Raw genomic sequence first — 15531 nt, forward strand, 5'->3', positions numbered from 1 at the left:
TGATGGAAGGTACCCATTATGGTACTCAAGTTAATGACATACATAACGACTTAGATAGACAGCGTTTAATAGCTATATCATACAACTAGAACAGCCAGAGGCTGGATTACATACATATAAAGTATTTTATATACAATAATTATTATTATCAAATGCTACTTGTTATTGTGATAGAGCTACCCGCAATGGTCTCTCTCCTCTCGCCGTCCTCCATTTATTAGTCGACTCAATCAACTCACCACATCCCTTCATCACCCACAACCACTTCCTAAGAAACCCCGGAGTCACCTCCCAGCTATCCCTCTGGTACGGCTCACCCCACAAGATCATCCCCTGGCGGTCAGGACCATCGTCATAGCCCTTGGATCCCGGCAGCGTGTTTGCCCTTCCGGGAGGCAAGTCACAAGCACCACCCATGCAGTTAATCAGATTCCCCAGCAGGTCCGTCAGAAACTCCGCATGGCTAAAGTAGTTTTCGTACCGAATCAGATTGTCTCTCATCGCTGGAAAGGGAAACACGTCGATCCAGTTGGAGTGGGGGCGTGAGAGCTGCAGGCTTGTTGGAGTCAGGTTTTCGGGGAGCCGTAAAGCCACGAGTAAACTATCATCTGGCATATGGGGAAGGATGCGTTTCAGAGGTATTGATGGCGTGCCGCTGCATTCGAGAAAGGCGGTTGGCCTGAGGACCTTTTTGTTGTAAGAGAGGCCCCGGAGCACGTTGAAGTGGATGAGATGGAGGAGATGCTCGGAGAGCAAGCAGTATCTTAAGTTGAACCAGGGAGAAGAACGCTTATCTGCGGATGTTGCAGCTGGTATGGAGGCTAATGTATGATGCGAATGGATTTCATCACTGTTGGGCGGCTCTCCCGCATCTGCTGGATGATCCTCGTGGGGCAACTGATCGGACGGAGCGGATTTAGCTTCGGCGTCTTGGGTTTCTCCTTTTGGTTTGAGTGGTGGAAGTGCGTCACTTCCGTCATCTATGCGCCAGCGATGGACTCTGTAAGGATATGCCATGCTGCCGTCGGCCGCTTTCTTTTCCCTGGCCCTCGACCCTTACTCGATTCTGTTAGTAACCCCCCCTTTTCAACAGAAGATGCAATCACGCCTGCAAGTAAGCCCTATACATACGAAATGCTCTTTGATTCACTCTATTTTGGACCTTTCTTCTTGCTTGACGGATCTCGCTGATTGTCATATCAGGTATGACTTCGACGGATATCGCATCCCCATTGGGTGACTGCGTTGTCTTGTTTGGAATCATTATATAAGTGTGTGTATGTTATTTGAAAAGAATGTAATAGGAGCAAGTATTGAACTAGAACTGCAGAGTACACAGACTACCTCGGCCATGTTCCCACTGAGCGTAAACGAGCTGAAAGGGGTGGTTAAAAAGAGGATGGTCCATCACATAAGCATCCGCCATGTTTTTGCAGCGGATACCCACAAATGCGGAGCTTGCCGGACATAATAGTAAAAGCCCCAGGCGTGCATAAGTGCCGTGGCACATGTATACAGTATAGGCGAGATGCTATAGACAGTATAGGCGAAGTGTCTGGTTATAGTTCGATTTACTATCATAGGGCTTATCCGCTAAAATAAAGCACGCGTATACTTGTATTCACTTAAACATAGCGCTTACCTCGTCCATTATAACATCGAGATTTATTCGTCTATAATTTTGCAATTTACATTCCAGTCTAAGGAATAGCGAATTGTAATTCCCATAGGATGTTCTTATTAAAATACCATACGTAAATATTATATTATTGGGGGTTTCGATTTTGATGTTACATACTAGTTCTCTGTTGAGACATGGAACTATACTTGTATCCAGTGTAAATGAATAGTATTGGAACTATTACATGGAGTTTTGTAAATTTGTAGCTCCTGTGTATACATGTAAGTAGGACACAGATATTATGATGGATAGATCAGGAAGCCTTAAACTTCCTTTGTTTTATATAGCATCAAGCTCTAGATGACTCAATTGATCAGCTCAACACATGGATTTTGGTAGAATTTAAGCTCGCGTGTATACCACACTTACCCAATCGCTTCTGCACATTCCTTATTGGGATAGACCCCGTATTCATAGCTACACGTTAAGCTGTGCCCCTGGAAATGATATGGATACAGTATGTTGAATGTATTGCCATCTGCAGCTAGGAGCGGCGTTTAGGAGAAAAGCCGGGGCCATCTCAAAGCAGCAAAAAAGGTCAGCGTTCCGCAGCTATCGGCGGTGTGGGGCCCAAGTAGCGGCCGCAACGAAATCCCGCCAGTACGGATGGCGGACCAGAGCTGGGCTAGGCTGGATTGAGCAAAAAGCATCAGCCTATAAGTCGACGGGGGTTGAGACTATTCGCGGACTTGGGGAGCGTTTCATGCGTTGGAGAGCCCCCGCGTAGTTGGTGGGTATTTGGTAATAGGTAAAGGGCTAGGAGGGAATCTAATAGGTCGAATAGTTACGTGTGTAGATATATAAGTGTCGGCAGCGTCCTACCGGAAACAGAAGAGAAATCATCAGACAGCTTTAAAAACAGACGCACTTATACCACTTACAACTTCTTCTTAGATAAAAGTCTGAAACAACCTTTTTATTCCATCTATATAGCATGTCTCGCTACGCTGAAGCCCACGTCTCTCCCAAGGGACCTGGTGATGCCAGACCAACCGCTCTCCAGATCGTCCAAGATGAAGGCATGACAGACAAACTCAAGGGCAAGGCCATTGTTGTCACTGGTGTCTCATCCGGTCTTGGCATTGAGACCGTCCGCGCCCTGTCCATCACAGGAGCTTCCTTCTACCTCACTGCCAGAGATCTGACCAAAGCCAAAAATGCGCTTGGCGACATCTTTGAGCCTTCCCGCATGAAACTTGTCGAGATGGATCAGACCTCACTCAAGAGCGTGCGCGCTGCGGCAAAGACCATCTTGGCAGATACCGACAAGATCAGCATCCTCGTTAACAACGCGGGTGTCATGGCAATCCCAGACTTGCAGCTCTCACAAGATGGTCACGAAATGCAATTTGCCGTCAACCACCTCTCTCACTTCCTCTTCTTCCAACTTCTCAAGCCCGCTCTCCTCGCTGGTAGCACTCCCGAATTCGCCTCCCGTGTGGTTAATGTCTCCTCTTCCTCTCACCGTCTACACGGCATTCTCGCCTCGGACAACTATGACTTCCAGAAGGGGGACTACGACAGATGGATTTCTTATGGCCAGTCCAAGACTGCAAACGTCTACATGGCCAGCCAGATTGAGCGTCTATATGGCGCTCGTGGCCTTCACGGACTGAGTGTTCACCCCGGAGGCATAGCCACCGGTCTGACACGATACTTTTCCGAGGAGGATATGAAGGCCATGATGGCGTCGGTTGGTCCCGAGGTTCTTCAGGGGATGAAGAGTCCTGAGCAAGGTGCTGCGACACAGGTGTGGGCGGCGATTGCTAAGGAATGGGAGGGTAAGGGAGGAAAATATCTGGTGGACGTTGCGGTGGCGAAGCCTGGCCCGGATGATCGTGATATGACCAGCCCGTTTACAGCAAGTCATACGTACAATGCTGAGGAGGAGGCTAGGCTTTGGAAGGATTCGCTGAAGATTGTTGGGTTGGAGGATGATGAATAGGTGGATGTTAGAAAATGTGTCTTTTGAAATAGATAAAATAAATATAAAGTAAATAATATTTTTTTTTTTTTAAAAAAAAGAAAAAAAGAAAAGCAAATTTCAATATTTGCACATGGGTTTGAAGAGTTTGCCTGAAAGTATACTTGACCTGATGGTGCAAACAGTGAAGAGCACTTTCAATGAAGCCCGGGCTGATTATCATCTTGTAAAGTACTAGATAATAACCATGATGATGATTATGTTGCCTTCATTCCTATTATTGATGTATTCGATTTAAGTTGAACATTTAAATGGATTGACATGTCTACACTAGGCTAGTATTTGATATTAGCTGCTCGTCAGATTCAAATTAGCCGACTTTATCTCCGACACCGCTAGCTGGAATTTGAACACTGACTTTTCGCCGTTTAAATAAATGGCTTTAAGGGAGTGGAGATCTACAATGTAGGGATATATCATGTTTTGGGGATACGATTCAGAAGAGAGTTAACTACCTAGCGTTGTGGGCTCCAAGCACCTGACTTTTAATACCGATTTATATTTTGGTAGCTAAATGTTCATGGTATCAGTCATGTGATCAAAGCTACATGTATATTATTAGATGGAACTCTAGCATTGGATTACTTCTAAAGTAATAAGAAAAAACTGCTAACAATAATGAGCAGTGAGGCTACCCGCTGTGTGTGATATTACCAATCAGAATGAACTGAATTTCCCTCTCTTCTCTTTCATTCATTCACTCCTTTTTGTAAGCCAGAGTAATATTCACTGCCTCAATCCTATTTTTGAGGCATTCACGAATAGCTAACCTCGAATAGTCCAGCAAATGTGATGCAATGCCACCCAGCTGAGGACAGGGTTCTGATCCCTTGCGTCGTTTAAGTACTCTTGAACTGAGACATTCGCAAGGGTTGCTAATTGGTAGAGATAAGGGCAAATTGGATGTGACAGTGTTTTAGACCAATAGTTTTTGTCATGCCATCTATCCGAATTGACGCCGGAGAGAAGCTGCTAGCGAAGCGAGCCATGTCTCACCGTGACGATGTGCCGATATATCCGTATGTGTACCACAGCCGCGTGAATCTATACATATGTGGTTTTAGATGCGGCTTATTTTGGGCCACATGATGGATGTCTGTCCCTGAATAAGAAAGCTTCAGGGGTATGAAGAGTGCTGTGGGCGAAGAGAGTAGTTTTGTTCACTGTAGGTAGATTGACTCTCATGGATACTCATGTACCAGGAATACTTGTACCAACATACTAGAATGATAGGTATCAAGTTCTATACAGATTTCTGAAGAAGAGCTTTCTGCAATCTACTGGGCGATAGGCTTGCAGAAGAAGAAGAATCCTTGGAAATCGCGTTGCGCTTCCCTGTCTCATCTGTTCTACTGCAGCTATTACTCAGGCTTATCTGGGAATAACGGGCCACCATGCCTAGTTAGATGCAAGATAGTACGCCTTAGACATGAATTTAATACAACCAGGAGTGTTACACAGCAAATTTAATCCAGATCCTAGACAGATGCGATAGAACATGGTATAGCAAATCCCCGGTCTCAGATGCCCACCTTGGTCAACGTCTGCACCGTTCGGCTCACAGAAGGAGTTCAAATCCGAAAACCATGGAATTTTAGTACTAGTGGCTAGAAGAGAGCCCCACCGCCTATTTTCAATAGTCTTGGTCACGATTGGATACGTGTAGTAATACTGGCTGTATTTCCCACGTAATATTCGTATGCATATTAGTTATATAAGTGATTGGACTCAGATATATTACGTGCATGTGTCTGCTTAACATCTATCCAGTAGTCGTAAAGGTTATGTCTTGTGTCCCTAAAAAGTATTCTGGCAACTCTTTCCGTCGTCTCTAATTTGACAATGAAGCGTCTTCAAAAATTAACCACACTTCTACTCGTGGTATCCTTTTCTTTCCTCTCACACTGTCTACCAAATACTTATGACTTCCCACCCTTACTTGATGCGACGCTCGCAGATCTGCGCTCCGGACTGGATGGAGATGTCTTCACCAGCGTTGATCTGGTACGGGCCTACATTGACAGAATACAAGAAGTCAATTCAGAACTCAGAGCCGTCACTGAAATCAACCCCGATGCGTTGATCATAGCCGCAGAGCGTGATGCCGAGAGAAGAGCTGGCATTAATCCGACCAAGCTACCTCTTCATGGCATACCAGTTATTCTCAAGGATAACATCGCTACATTCGACAAGATGAATAACACTGCTGGTTCATACGCCTTGCTAGGAGCCAAAGTTCCTGAAGATAGCACCATTGCGTCCAAACTGCGCAAAGCCGGGGCCATCATTCTTGGCAAAAGCAACCTATCGCAGTGGGCAGCTGCCAGAGAACTCATCAACCACGAAGGCTGGTCAGCATATGGCGGCCAAGCACTCGGTGCATATTTCCCAAATCAAGATCCCAGAGGGTCATCATCTGGAAGCGCCATTTCATCCTCCATTGGTCTCACTTGGGGCGCCGTCGGGACAGACACGAGCGGATCAATCCTTGCACCTGCGCATGCAAACAATATAGTGGGATTCCGGCCAACGGTAGGGCTGACTTCGAGATATTTGGTGATTCCATTCTCGTCGAGACAGGACACTGTCGGGACTTTGACTCGAACGGTCAAGGATGCCGCGTATCTTATGCAGGCCATGGCAGGACGTGATGCACATGACAACTACACAAGCGCGATCCCCTTTGGTGAGATGCCAGATTACGTTGCCGCGTGTAAGGATTCAGGTCTCAAAGGCAAGCGAATTGGTGTGTCTCGCAACATCATAACACCTCATTTCGATCCGGCATATTATAGTGATCCAGCGGCCTTTGAGAGAGCGCTAGATGTGATCCGCTCAGCTGGCGCAGAAATCGTTGATAACATCGATTTGAGCTGCTCTATTGGGTACCAGTTATACACCCAAGGCCAAAATGTTTCTATCCCTCAAAAACCTGCCTTTGTTACCACTGAAGCAGATTTTTTAACCGATCTACCAAAAAAATATCTCAGTCTCCTTACGCATAACCCCAATAACATCACTTCCCTTGAGGATCTTCGGGATTTTACGAGACGAGACCCCCGAGAGGACTACCCAGCCATCAGCACCAGCGCTTGGGATAATGCTCTATACTTTGACATCAACAATACGAATCCAACTTACTGGCCCAACGTAACGGCGGAGAGGTATTTCTTCGGAAACGAGTGTGTAGCCGGAGCGATAGAGCAATATAATCTAGACGCAATGGTTTTGCCTACACTCTATGCGGCCTTTTCAGCACCTCAAGTCGGCCTGCCAGTCATCTCTGTGCCTCTGGGCCGGAGCCCAAATGGGACTCCCACCACACCGTCTGATTGGGGGAATCTTGTACTGTCAGCTCCCAATGGCCCGTTTGGCATCTCCTTTTCAGGCCTGGCCTTTAGCGAAGAGAAGCTCTTTGCCATGGCGTATGCCTTTGAACAGAGAACGAATGTGCGTAAGTCTATTCACCCTTGTGTTACACCGAAGACGGAACTGGTGGATGTTGTGCGCAAGCGATGTCTTGCATCTCCGAGATCTGAAGGATGTGTACATGGAAGGTTTTGAGTGAGACAGATGAGGCTGCTGGATCACAGTACATGGTGGTTATGAGTTTAGTAAATATTAAGAATGTGAAGGTAAGAGTAAGACGGCACTCGTGTTTTTGAGTTAACGAATTTGCTTTTGGGACCATGATGCTTGCAAATTTGTTTGAGGAATCACTGGCTATGGTGTGAGACACTCGTTAAATCTGTGATAGATGACAGTAGCGGCAAATTAAAGCTTATTAACCTAGATGGCTTATTGCTTATCTCACGTCGGATATGTATTCCGGAAATTAAAGTGTTACAGTGTTACAGTGTCACAGTACCACGCTGATAAGTGTGCCGGGTTACACTCGACGTGGTGTGATGTGGGATATTCCGATACATGTACCGTTGCTTACATCCATGAGCTCACGATGCAAGACACGAAAACCGCAAAGACTGCAGTGGTGCTGAGTCCATCGTACAAGATAGTGGCGGCCAAACTCTACATCCGATTCGAGGGCTCGAAAGTATGATAGGACTGGATTATAGCTATTGCTAGCGTAATATATACATATTTTTATTTGGAAAAAAAAAAAAAAATCTTGTGGTAAAATAGAATTCGGCTTCAGCTCGGAACTTTGAGATTTAATATAAGAGCAAAGTGTGAGTTGCTTGCTTAGGATGCTTGCCGCGCGGTTGTTAGTGGTGCATTGCGGAATCCCTGTACTCTACAAGCACAGCACGTCGGTCACTAAAAAGTTCACCTTTTTCACGGCGTTAACTACACGTGGACTTTATGAGACATGCATGATATATATATCGGCGTTGATAATCTCCGAGGAGAGTCGGATCGTTTATGGTAGATCCGCTGATACAATAATGAAGCAACTCTGCGGGTTATCATTGTACTCAATTTGCTATAGGCTAAAAGCTAATACTGGGAATTACAAAGAAGCACTTCTATAAAGTGACTATAACACTTGATAGTTTTATCATTCATTAACACCAACAGAGCAAAAGGTGAAAGATCCGATTATTAATATTCATTTTTGTAGTTACTCTTAATGGAAATCTCAGATCTCAGGGTCTACTTGGAGCAAGATATCGCCTCTAACAAACACCGAATGCGATCCGGACTATCGGCGACGACCCATCCTCAAGCCACACGATCGAATCACAGACGATACCGCGCATTTTAATGGAGAACTTTTTCATCTAAAATAGCTGCTTACAGAAGCTTGTGTAAGACGGTGGAGCGGCGTTTATGGCTGACTCATCCAAAGTAGCCAATCATTGGAGGTTTTATCCAAAGGGCTATTCGAACACGGAGATTCGAAGTTTGCGAGGGCCGGATTTTATGTTTCTGGGATAAAAAGGCTTCTCTTCAAGAATTTTCTTCTGAGCGGTGTATAAATAAAAATCGAAGAAAAAGGACCAATAGACGGATGGTTATTGCAAAGACTCTGACGAGAAATTTACTGCTCAACAGTGGAGTTTTGACTGGACGAGCACGTATTGCTGCAACACCAAAACACCAGGCTTTTTATATATCCCACTCGGCGAGTCAGAGAAACGCCTTCAACATGGCTACAGAAACATCCAAGGACACAAAGGAGCCATGTCCTGTCAAGGATGAACTCCCAAAGCTCTCGGATCATGAGTTTAGAGTGTATAACCGTCTTGCTGATAAGATGAACTGGTTTGTAAGTTGACTCTAGCAGTCCTTCACTTACATCACCTTGAACGACTCAACGAAACACCCACTTTTACAAAGAACCATCTCACTCATATACAATCTCACAGCACAACAACTTCCGCCAATCATGGAACGTCCTCTGGCAAGCCTGCACAACCGGCCGCCGCCCCCAAGGAATGTCCCTCAAGCAGCTCTTCCAGGTCGGCACCGAATTCGCCGAGCACCTCACCGTGCACCACCGTATCGAAGAGACGTACTTCTTCCCCATGCTGGCGAAGCGGATGCCAGAGTTTGACCCCAAGAACGGCGACCTGGTGAAGCAGCACGCGCAGATTCACGAGGGGCTGGAGGGGTTTGAAGAGTACATTAACCAGTGCAAGAGCGGGGAGAAGGACTTTGAGCTGAGTGTCTTGAAGCAGAAGATGGAGAGCTGGGGAGGCGTGCTGTGGGCGCATTTGGATGATGAGGTGAGGTCGTTGGGGGCGGAGAATATGAGGAAGTTTTGGACGTTGCAGGAGATTCAGCGGTTTAACATGTAGATGACTTGCAGCTTGGTTTTTTCCTTGGTTTTTCTTGTTATTTACTTTCCTTAGCGAGGGTGATATGAGCGGCTCATATAACAAGCAGCATAGATGAGATAACATATAAAAGAGGTACATGCGTAAATTCATAAACGTAAATGGCAGAGTATATAAAATAGCTATTACATGCAAACCCCAGTGAAGCAAAGACAGACCAAGAAGCTTACCTACATATCTCTCCCACCTTCTACCAGCATTTACTCCGGCGGGATAGTCTTACCCGCGGTTTATCTATACGTTGTCGTAAGACAGGCATTCTTTCTGTGTACTGTGAGTGTTTCCCCCCTCCCAAGTCTATCTTATGTCGCACAGCCGCTCGCGCAACACCAAACAGATGTACTAGCCCCTTTCAAAGGGGCTTTCAAGAAGAGAAGAATAATATCTTTCGGTCCTTACGCCGTCTCTCGCCACAGGTCAACCATTTGTCCCGTTGATGGGTACATGGCCAACAAGGCCACCGCCGCATCAGGCAAGCCAATTCCTCCGGGAATGCTCCAGTTGACAGTCAATGGCGCCCACGCCAAGTTGCGGAAGAAGCTCGTGTTCCAAGTCTTTGCCCAAGCGGCGGTCTTGAGTTCTGGGCTCTTGCGGGCGCGCTCCACCAGCAGCCTGGAGAGCTCCATGAAAACATATGTGCCCCAGCATCGCACGCTGAGGAGGCCAAACTTGCCCATCGTTGCGGGCTGCAGGTCAATGGCCTTTTTGCTGCCCAGGAAGGCCAGATTCTCAAAGACTTGGAAGAGAATGAGGGCGACGATCTGAGAGAGAGAGAAAATCGTTTCGAATGGAGCCGCAGCCTCGACAACAGCTCCTGAGCCCTCCTTCTCGGATTCAATCTTTTTAGGGCGCATCCGACCAATGATCCTCTTGAGTCCAAAGTACAATCCTAGCAGACCCCAGAGTCGGTTAATCGTTCGCGCCTCGCTTAACACTCCGGATAGAGCCTTGAAGTTATTCGCTAGGCTCAGCGCAAAAGCGGCCCCGGGAGGCGCTGGGGCCGACGAAAGAACCACCGTCGTGGCAGGCGGCAGCTGGAAGGCCATGGCGACGAGCTTCTGCGCCGATTGGCGGAGCGCGTTACGGCTCAGCGACTCGAGCACTGAGCCCGACAGTTTGAACCCGTAGCAGAGGAACTGCAGCACGGCGTCGGCGCCGGCGCGAGTCTGGATGCATCGCAGCAGGTGGGCGGCGAAGGCATCGGCGTTGGAGGGCACGGCAGCGAGGACAGCGCCGATGGGAGCTTTGGAGGGCGTCGGGATGGAGGGCGCCGAGTCGATGGCGGCGGCGATTTCGGTCGAGGCCGAGACGTCGACCGCGGTGTCAACTGCTGCGTCGGTCATGGTGATGGCGAGGACGAGAGAGAATGGAGGTTAGAAGAGCTGATGGCGGTGCTGCAGCTGGCTGTCGATCGATAGCAGCTGGTAGGATCGAGAGATGTTCGTCCACTCAATTGGAAAGAAAAAAGAAACGCTGAAGCTTCGCTGCCGACGATAAAAAACACGCCGATGTAACTTGTAAGCAAGAGAGAGTCGCAGCAGGGCTTCTCAGCTCCCTGTCGATGCCACACCCGAGAGCCAGAACCGAGACTGGCGTGGAGGCGCTGCCGAGGTCCACCCCCACAAAACCTCGGATAAGGCAGCGGATGCTCCACGATTTGAGTTTGGCGACGCATGGAATATGGAGTATATCTGACTTGGATGATTATTAATTCTGCAAATGTGGATTCGAGGTAATAAAGCCATGTAAGAGCTATAGTTGAGAAGTCAATGATTCATGGTGCATGTTGGATATGCTTGATATGCTCAATTGATGGTATTGCAGCAAGTCGATACTGTAACGGGTATACTGCGTCTAAGCGTTTTTAGTTGTTGTGTCAACTGTGCCTTTGGCCCTGTCAGAGCCGCCGCGGGTCCACTAAATGGAGCTGCAGGGGATGCTGGTTCGCTAACGGGCCGAAGCTATGATTCCATGATTCACTATGATTCATTGAACCCTTTAAAATGCAGGATCGAATCTCACCAATGTGCCGGTACAGTAAAGTTGGACGTCTAAAAGTTTGAGTATTCTAGGAACAGGGATATGTACTGATTTACATAGAGGATTAGTTGCCTTGTGATAGAGTAACAGCGGCTGGAAATGCACATTTACAATATTCCTTTTGTGTCTGGTGAACTGTAGACAACTGGCTGTTCCATTTCCAAACGAAGTATATCCATTCTCGATATACCTAAAATCTTGATGCCCGCTTAAAGCGTTCGTAATAGTGAGCGCTGCTGCTGTGCCATCCGAAGCCGCCTGTCTGATCGAAGTCAGCCGGTTTGATCAAGGTCAACACGATCATTCAAAGCCGCCTGGTTTGATCGCAGTCAGCCGGTTTGATCAAGGTTAACAGGATCGTTTAAAGTCACTTAGTTTGATAGAAGCCACCTGGTTTGATCGAAATCAACAGTATCGTTCGTAGTCACCTAATTTGATTGCAGCCGCCCCAGGCAGGCAAACACGCAAATTATTTTTACTTCTAGTGCTTTATTTTTCCCCCACATTTAACAGCCGCTTTCTTTTATTGCGAAATTTATATGGTTTGATAGCTCAGAAATAGAACTTTCTTCGGTAATGAGCACATTGAGATTTCTTCAGAGCATTATGCGGCGTTAAAATGTGATATCAAGGAGGAGTAGTTAACTTGGGCTAAAGCGACATTGAGATGTCTATGCACATCAAAAAAAAACAACGAAAAAACACTAAAAAGGGGGTCCTTTCTACATAATTGCTAGTCGAATAGCGTTGGCATTTTGTTCTATTAATAAGAGCAAAGCTGGAAGCATCTCTTCTTGGTTGGCACTTTCGCAAATATGCTTCGCAGCTTTGTTCAATTAATAACTGCGCCAATATAACCATTTTTTGCCTCTAAATTTCCTTCTGGATTTATTACAGTTGTTGGTTTCGACTATGCTGCCATATATTTCATAGACGGATCCTTATTACCATGCCGTGACCCTCCTCCGCCCAACATCAACAGTTAAGCGTACACCCACCATGATGCTTCTTTCAAGCCGGACAAACCTATCACAAAACAATACATTTGCTATTAAAATATCTTCGCACCTAATGTATGGTATCTCTTTCTATTGCTTGAGGTGATCTGAAATGCACTGGATGTCGACTCTCAGACTGTTCGAGGAGTTCTCAGGCAAGCACAATGCAATGAGATGCTGCAGCTTTATATGAGAAATAATCAACTTTAATGGCTAGTACTTACGTCTTTTTGTGCGTGGTACTCTTATTTATCACTTTTCACTCCGGTGACCGCAATTACGGATGTACATTTCACCGCTTGTTGCATGTTCAATTGAAGAAGATGGAGCTACGTGCTGCAGAATCACCTGATCAGCAAATGAATGCTCTCGAATGTTATGCGCACCTAGAAAGCCACATCCAGAATATCACATCTTTCATTTCAAGTGGATAGAGTTCTTGGCCACACTCAAGCAACATTTCACTCTCTGATCAGAGAGATTTCGAGCTGCTTCTTAAATCCACAAGCTAAGCATTTCAACGGCGCGAATACATCATGCTAGAAGAAGCTTATCTAACGACAATCAATGAATATATTCTTCGAGATGTCTATGTGAGACCTCATAAAATATTTCCAGGGACACCAGAAGGAGCAGAGAAATTTCGAGAATGGATCAAAGAGACGAATCCACGGCTTAACTTCTATCGCGTTAGCCGCTGGATGCGAGAGAACGTTGGGGGGTTTTTTTTTAGGAGGATTGCTATTCGGGCGGTACAATTTTGCTATTCAGGCAGCATTCTCACCTATTTTAGCCTAATTAGGCCTAGACTTGTACAACCCAGCTTTTTTCCATTAAAATACTGTGTAAAGGTATAGTACCAGCTAAAAGCAGTATACAGCTAGAAATACAATTTAAAGCTATCGCGATTATAGTTGAATTACAAAGGCGGTCCTGTTTAAACTAGGTGGCTGCGAGCGATCCCGTTAACCTTGATTGAATTGGATGACCTTGATCAAGCCAGCTGACCCTGATCAAACTAGGTGACTGCGAACAATCTTGTTAGCCTTGTTCAGGCCGGTTAAGCTTGATCGTAGTCATCTAGTTTAATAGAGTCGGGCCCCGTTAAATTCGACTAAAAATCTAGGGATAAGTCAAGTGGGAATACCGCCTGAATAGTAAAATTATACCGCCCGAATAGCAATACTCTTTTTTAGAAGAGTATATGGGCGAACATGATGCGATTATCAGAGAAGCTTTATGCCACATTGCGAGAGATCTTCAAAAGGTAATTTCATTTCTTTTTTAAATAACGTGTCTAATTTGAGCTATATAGGAGCACTCTCCCAATGCCACTATCAGGTTGCCCGGCTATGGGCTTCCTTTAGAACGGATACCCGACTCGAAGAATTGCTTCCCCGTCCTTATGACAAACGAGGATCTTGAGTGGTCCGGTAGCGCGCTGTTAATCAGAGAGCTATGCATGCTCAAAGTGGCCGAAGAAATTACCAATACACCTAACTGGTGGAAAAATTTTCGCAGCACTCAGATCACAGAAAATTGGAAAACAGAGATTCTCGCGCTTGACTGGAAGAAGTACAAGAAGGATGCTGATTTTACCCCCCCTCTATGGCTGAACACGTAGGTTAGAATCCTTCGTTGGTTATTTTAACTCCAGTTTGTTGACTTGATTGTGATGCTAGTGTATCGAAGAGCTCAAGTTCAAAGCCGACCTTTATGAAGAGACGCATACCTATCTTGGCTTCCTCGGCTTGTGTCATCAAATCTGACAAGCTCACATCCAATGGGCTGAAAGGCTCACTCGCCAAGCTTGAATCACGGCCTCGCAGTATCAGGGGGCATGGTGCTTTATGCGATGGCGGTTACATAATCCGTCAGGTTTATACCTCCCTATGCCCCTTAGTATATGGCCAATCTCGGACCCTCCCTAACAAAACTATTAACCTCGAAAATTGTCTGGAGGCCTGCGGAGAAGGAGATATTCTTCCTCGGCCTCGTAGTCCAGGTCCACATGTAAGATACCGATTCTATATATGACGACTCCTACCAGTGACTCCCATTTGATGTTACAATAAATGATGAGGGAAACGCAAAAATCGACAGCTATATCAACAATTTGCATCCTATTAAGCATGCAAAACTCTACTTAATTATCGAGAAGGCCATCAATCACGCTCTACCAGCATGGTATGTTGTGTATAGATGGCCTACAGAATTTGATTTCAAGAGAATTTGGACGTCAACCCCCCCCCCCCCCCCCCTGGCGAACCTATATACACTATATGTACAGGTCTTCATGAAGGGGACGACGGGGAATGCCAGCTTTCTAATATCTAAGTAGAAGATAGTAAGATTCTTTCGTCGTTATAACGATTGTTTGCATTGATTATCACACTAATAACGAAGTAACAAAGGTTTCGAATACGAAAAAACACCAAACCATGAGGAGACAAAAGCGAAAGTAATATGAATATTGCACAAATAGATGCGCAAGCGAATCTGGATACTGCTACGACCCTCAATGGTCCAGATGGCGAGCTTCTCAAACTCACAAGATATTTTTAGTAAAGTTTACCTAGTTAGGTACCTAGGTAGGCAAATCTTATAGTCTAGGAACCAATACTCCGTATAACGTTACGCTACTCTGTAGCATAAACTGGACGAATTATCTTGTACACTATATTACGCTGTGGATGAATGCAATGTTCAGATCTAGGGCATCAACTTGGAGATGTACAATATAGGTGGCCCAAAGCCCAGACTCTACGACTCTAACTTTTTTACGCGTTTGGAATACTTCATTTCAGGCTGTACAAAAAGTATCTCAAGAGCCTGGTATCCTAATACTGACGAGGCTTGTACTTCAAGTCACCTCAATTCAAATAATTTGTCATAGCATCTTTCCATTCTTCATAGGTTTCTGGCCAAGTTGTGAATGAAAAGTGAAAAAAGGGTCAGAGATTCGTCAAGATGTACCCACTAATAGTGACACCGACTTCGGGTTAATCGACCATCCATTCTTTCTCC

The 15531-nt window shown here is 45.9% G+C and overlaps 6 protein-coding genes across 6 annotated transcripts; 4 read left to right on the forward strand and 2 right to left on the reverse strand.

Moving 5' to 3' along the window:
- Nucleotides 1–50: 50 nt before the first annotated feature.
- On the reverse strand, nt 51–1376 carry GGI43DRAFT_210946 (bZIP transcription factor). Its single transcript, XM_083200209.1, has 2 exons — nt 1132–1376; nt 51–1055 (listed from the first exon to the last, which is right to left on the reverse strand). Exons 1-2 carry the CDS (start codon nt 1262–1264, stop codon nt 163–165), a joined length of 1026 nt encoding a protein of 341 aa, XP_083056956.1. The 5' UTR covers nt 1265–1376; the 3' UTR covers nt 51–162.
- Nucleotides 1377–2615: 1239 nt separating this feature from the next.
- Nucleotides 2616–3626, forward strand: GGI43DRAFT_430500 (uncharacterized protein; the record flags this gene model as incomplete). Its single annotated transcript, XM_083209262.1, has 1 exon — nt 2616–3626. The coding sequence occupies one exon, from the start codon at nt 2616–2618 to the stop codon at nt 3624–3626; it is 1011 nt and encodes a 336-aa protein (XP_083056957.1).
- Nucleotides 3627–5507: 1881 nt separating this feature from the next.
- GGI43DRAFT_430502 (amidase signature enzyme) lies at nt 5508–7351 on the forward strand (the record flags this gene model as incomplete). Its single annotated transcript, XM_083209263.1, has 1 exon — nt 5508–7351. One exon carries the CDS (start codon nt 5508–5510, stop codon nt 7227–7229), a length of 1722 nt encoding a protein of 573 aa, XP_083056958.1. The 3' UTR covers nt 7230–7351.
- Nucleotides 7352–8775: 1424 nt separating this feature from the next.
- GGI43DRAFT_387407 (hemerythrin domain-containing protein) lies at nt 8776–9427 on the forward strand (the record flags this gene model as incomplete). Its single annotated transcript, XM_083203928.1, has 2 exons — nt 8776–8895; nt 8996–9427. 2 exons carry the CDS (start codon nt 8776–8778, stop codon nt 9425–9427), a joined length of 552 nt encoding a protein of 183 aa, XP_083056959.1.
- A 183-nt stretch (nt 9428–9610) lies between these two features.
- On the reverse strand, nt 9611–11044 carry GGI43DRAFT_210977 (uncharacterized protein). Its single transcript, XM_083200210.1, has one exon. The coding sequence runs from the start codon at nt 10807–10809 to the stop codon at nt 9862–9864; it is 948 nt and encodes a 315-aa protein (XP_083056960.1). The 5' UTR covers nt 10810–11044; the 3' UTR covers nt 9611–9861.
- A 2491-nt stretch (nt 11045–13535) lies between these two features.
- GGI43DRAFT_210982 (uncharacterized protein) lies at nt 13536–14747 on the forward strand. Its single transcript, XM_083200211.1, has 3 exons — nt 13536–13771; nt 13820–14124; nt 14187–14747. The coding sequence occupies exons 1-3, from the start codon at nt 13709–13711 to the stop codon at nt 14539–14541; spliced, it is 723 nt and encodes a 240-aa protein (XP_083056961.1). The 5' UTR covers nt 13536–13708; the 3' UTR covers nt 14542–14747.
- Nucleotides 14748–15531: the final 784 nt, after the last annotated feature.

Source organism: Trichoderma evansii (assembly GCF_050947405.1).
Source record: "Trichoderma evansii strain SZMC 28006 chromosome Unknown GGI43scaffold_24, whole genome shotgun sequence".
Lineage (NCBI taxonomy): Eukaryota > Fungi > Ascomycota > Sordariomycetes > Hypocreales > Hypocreaceae > Trichoderma > Trichoderma evansii.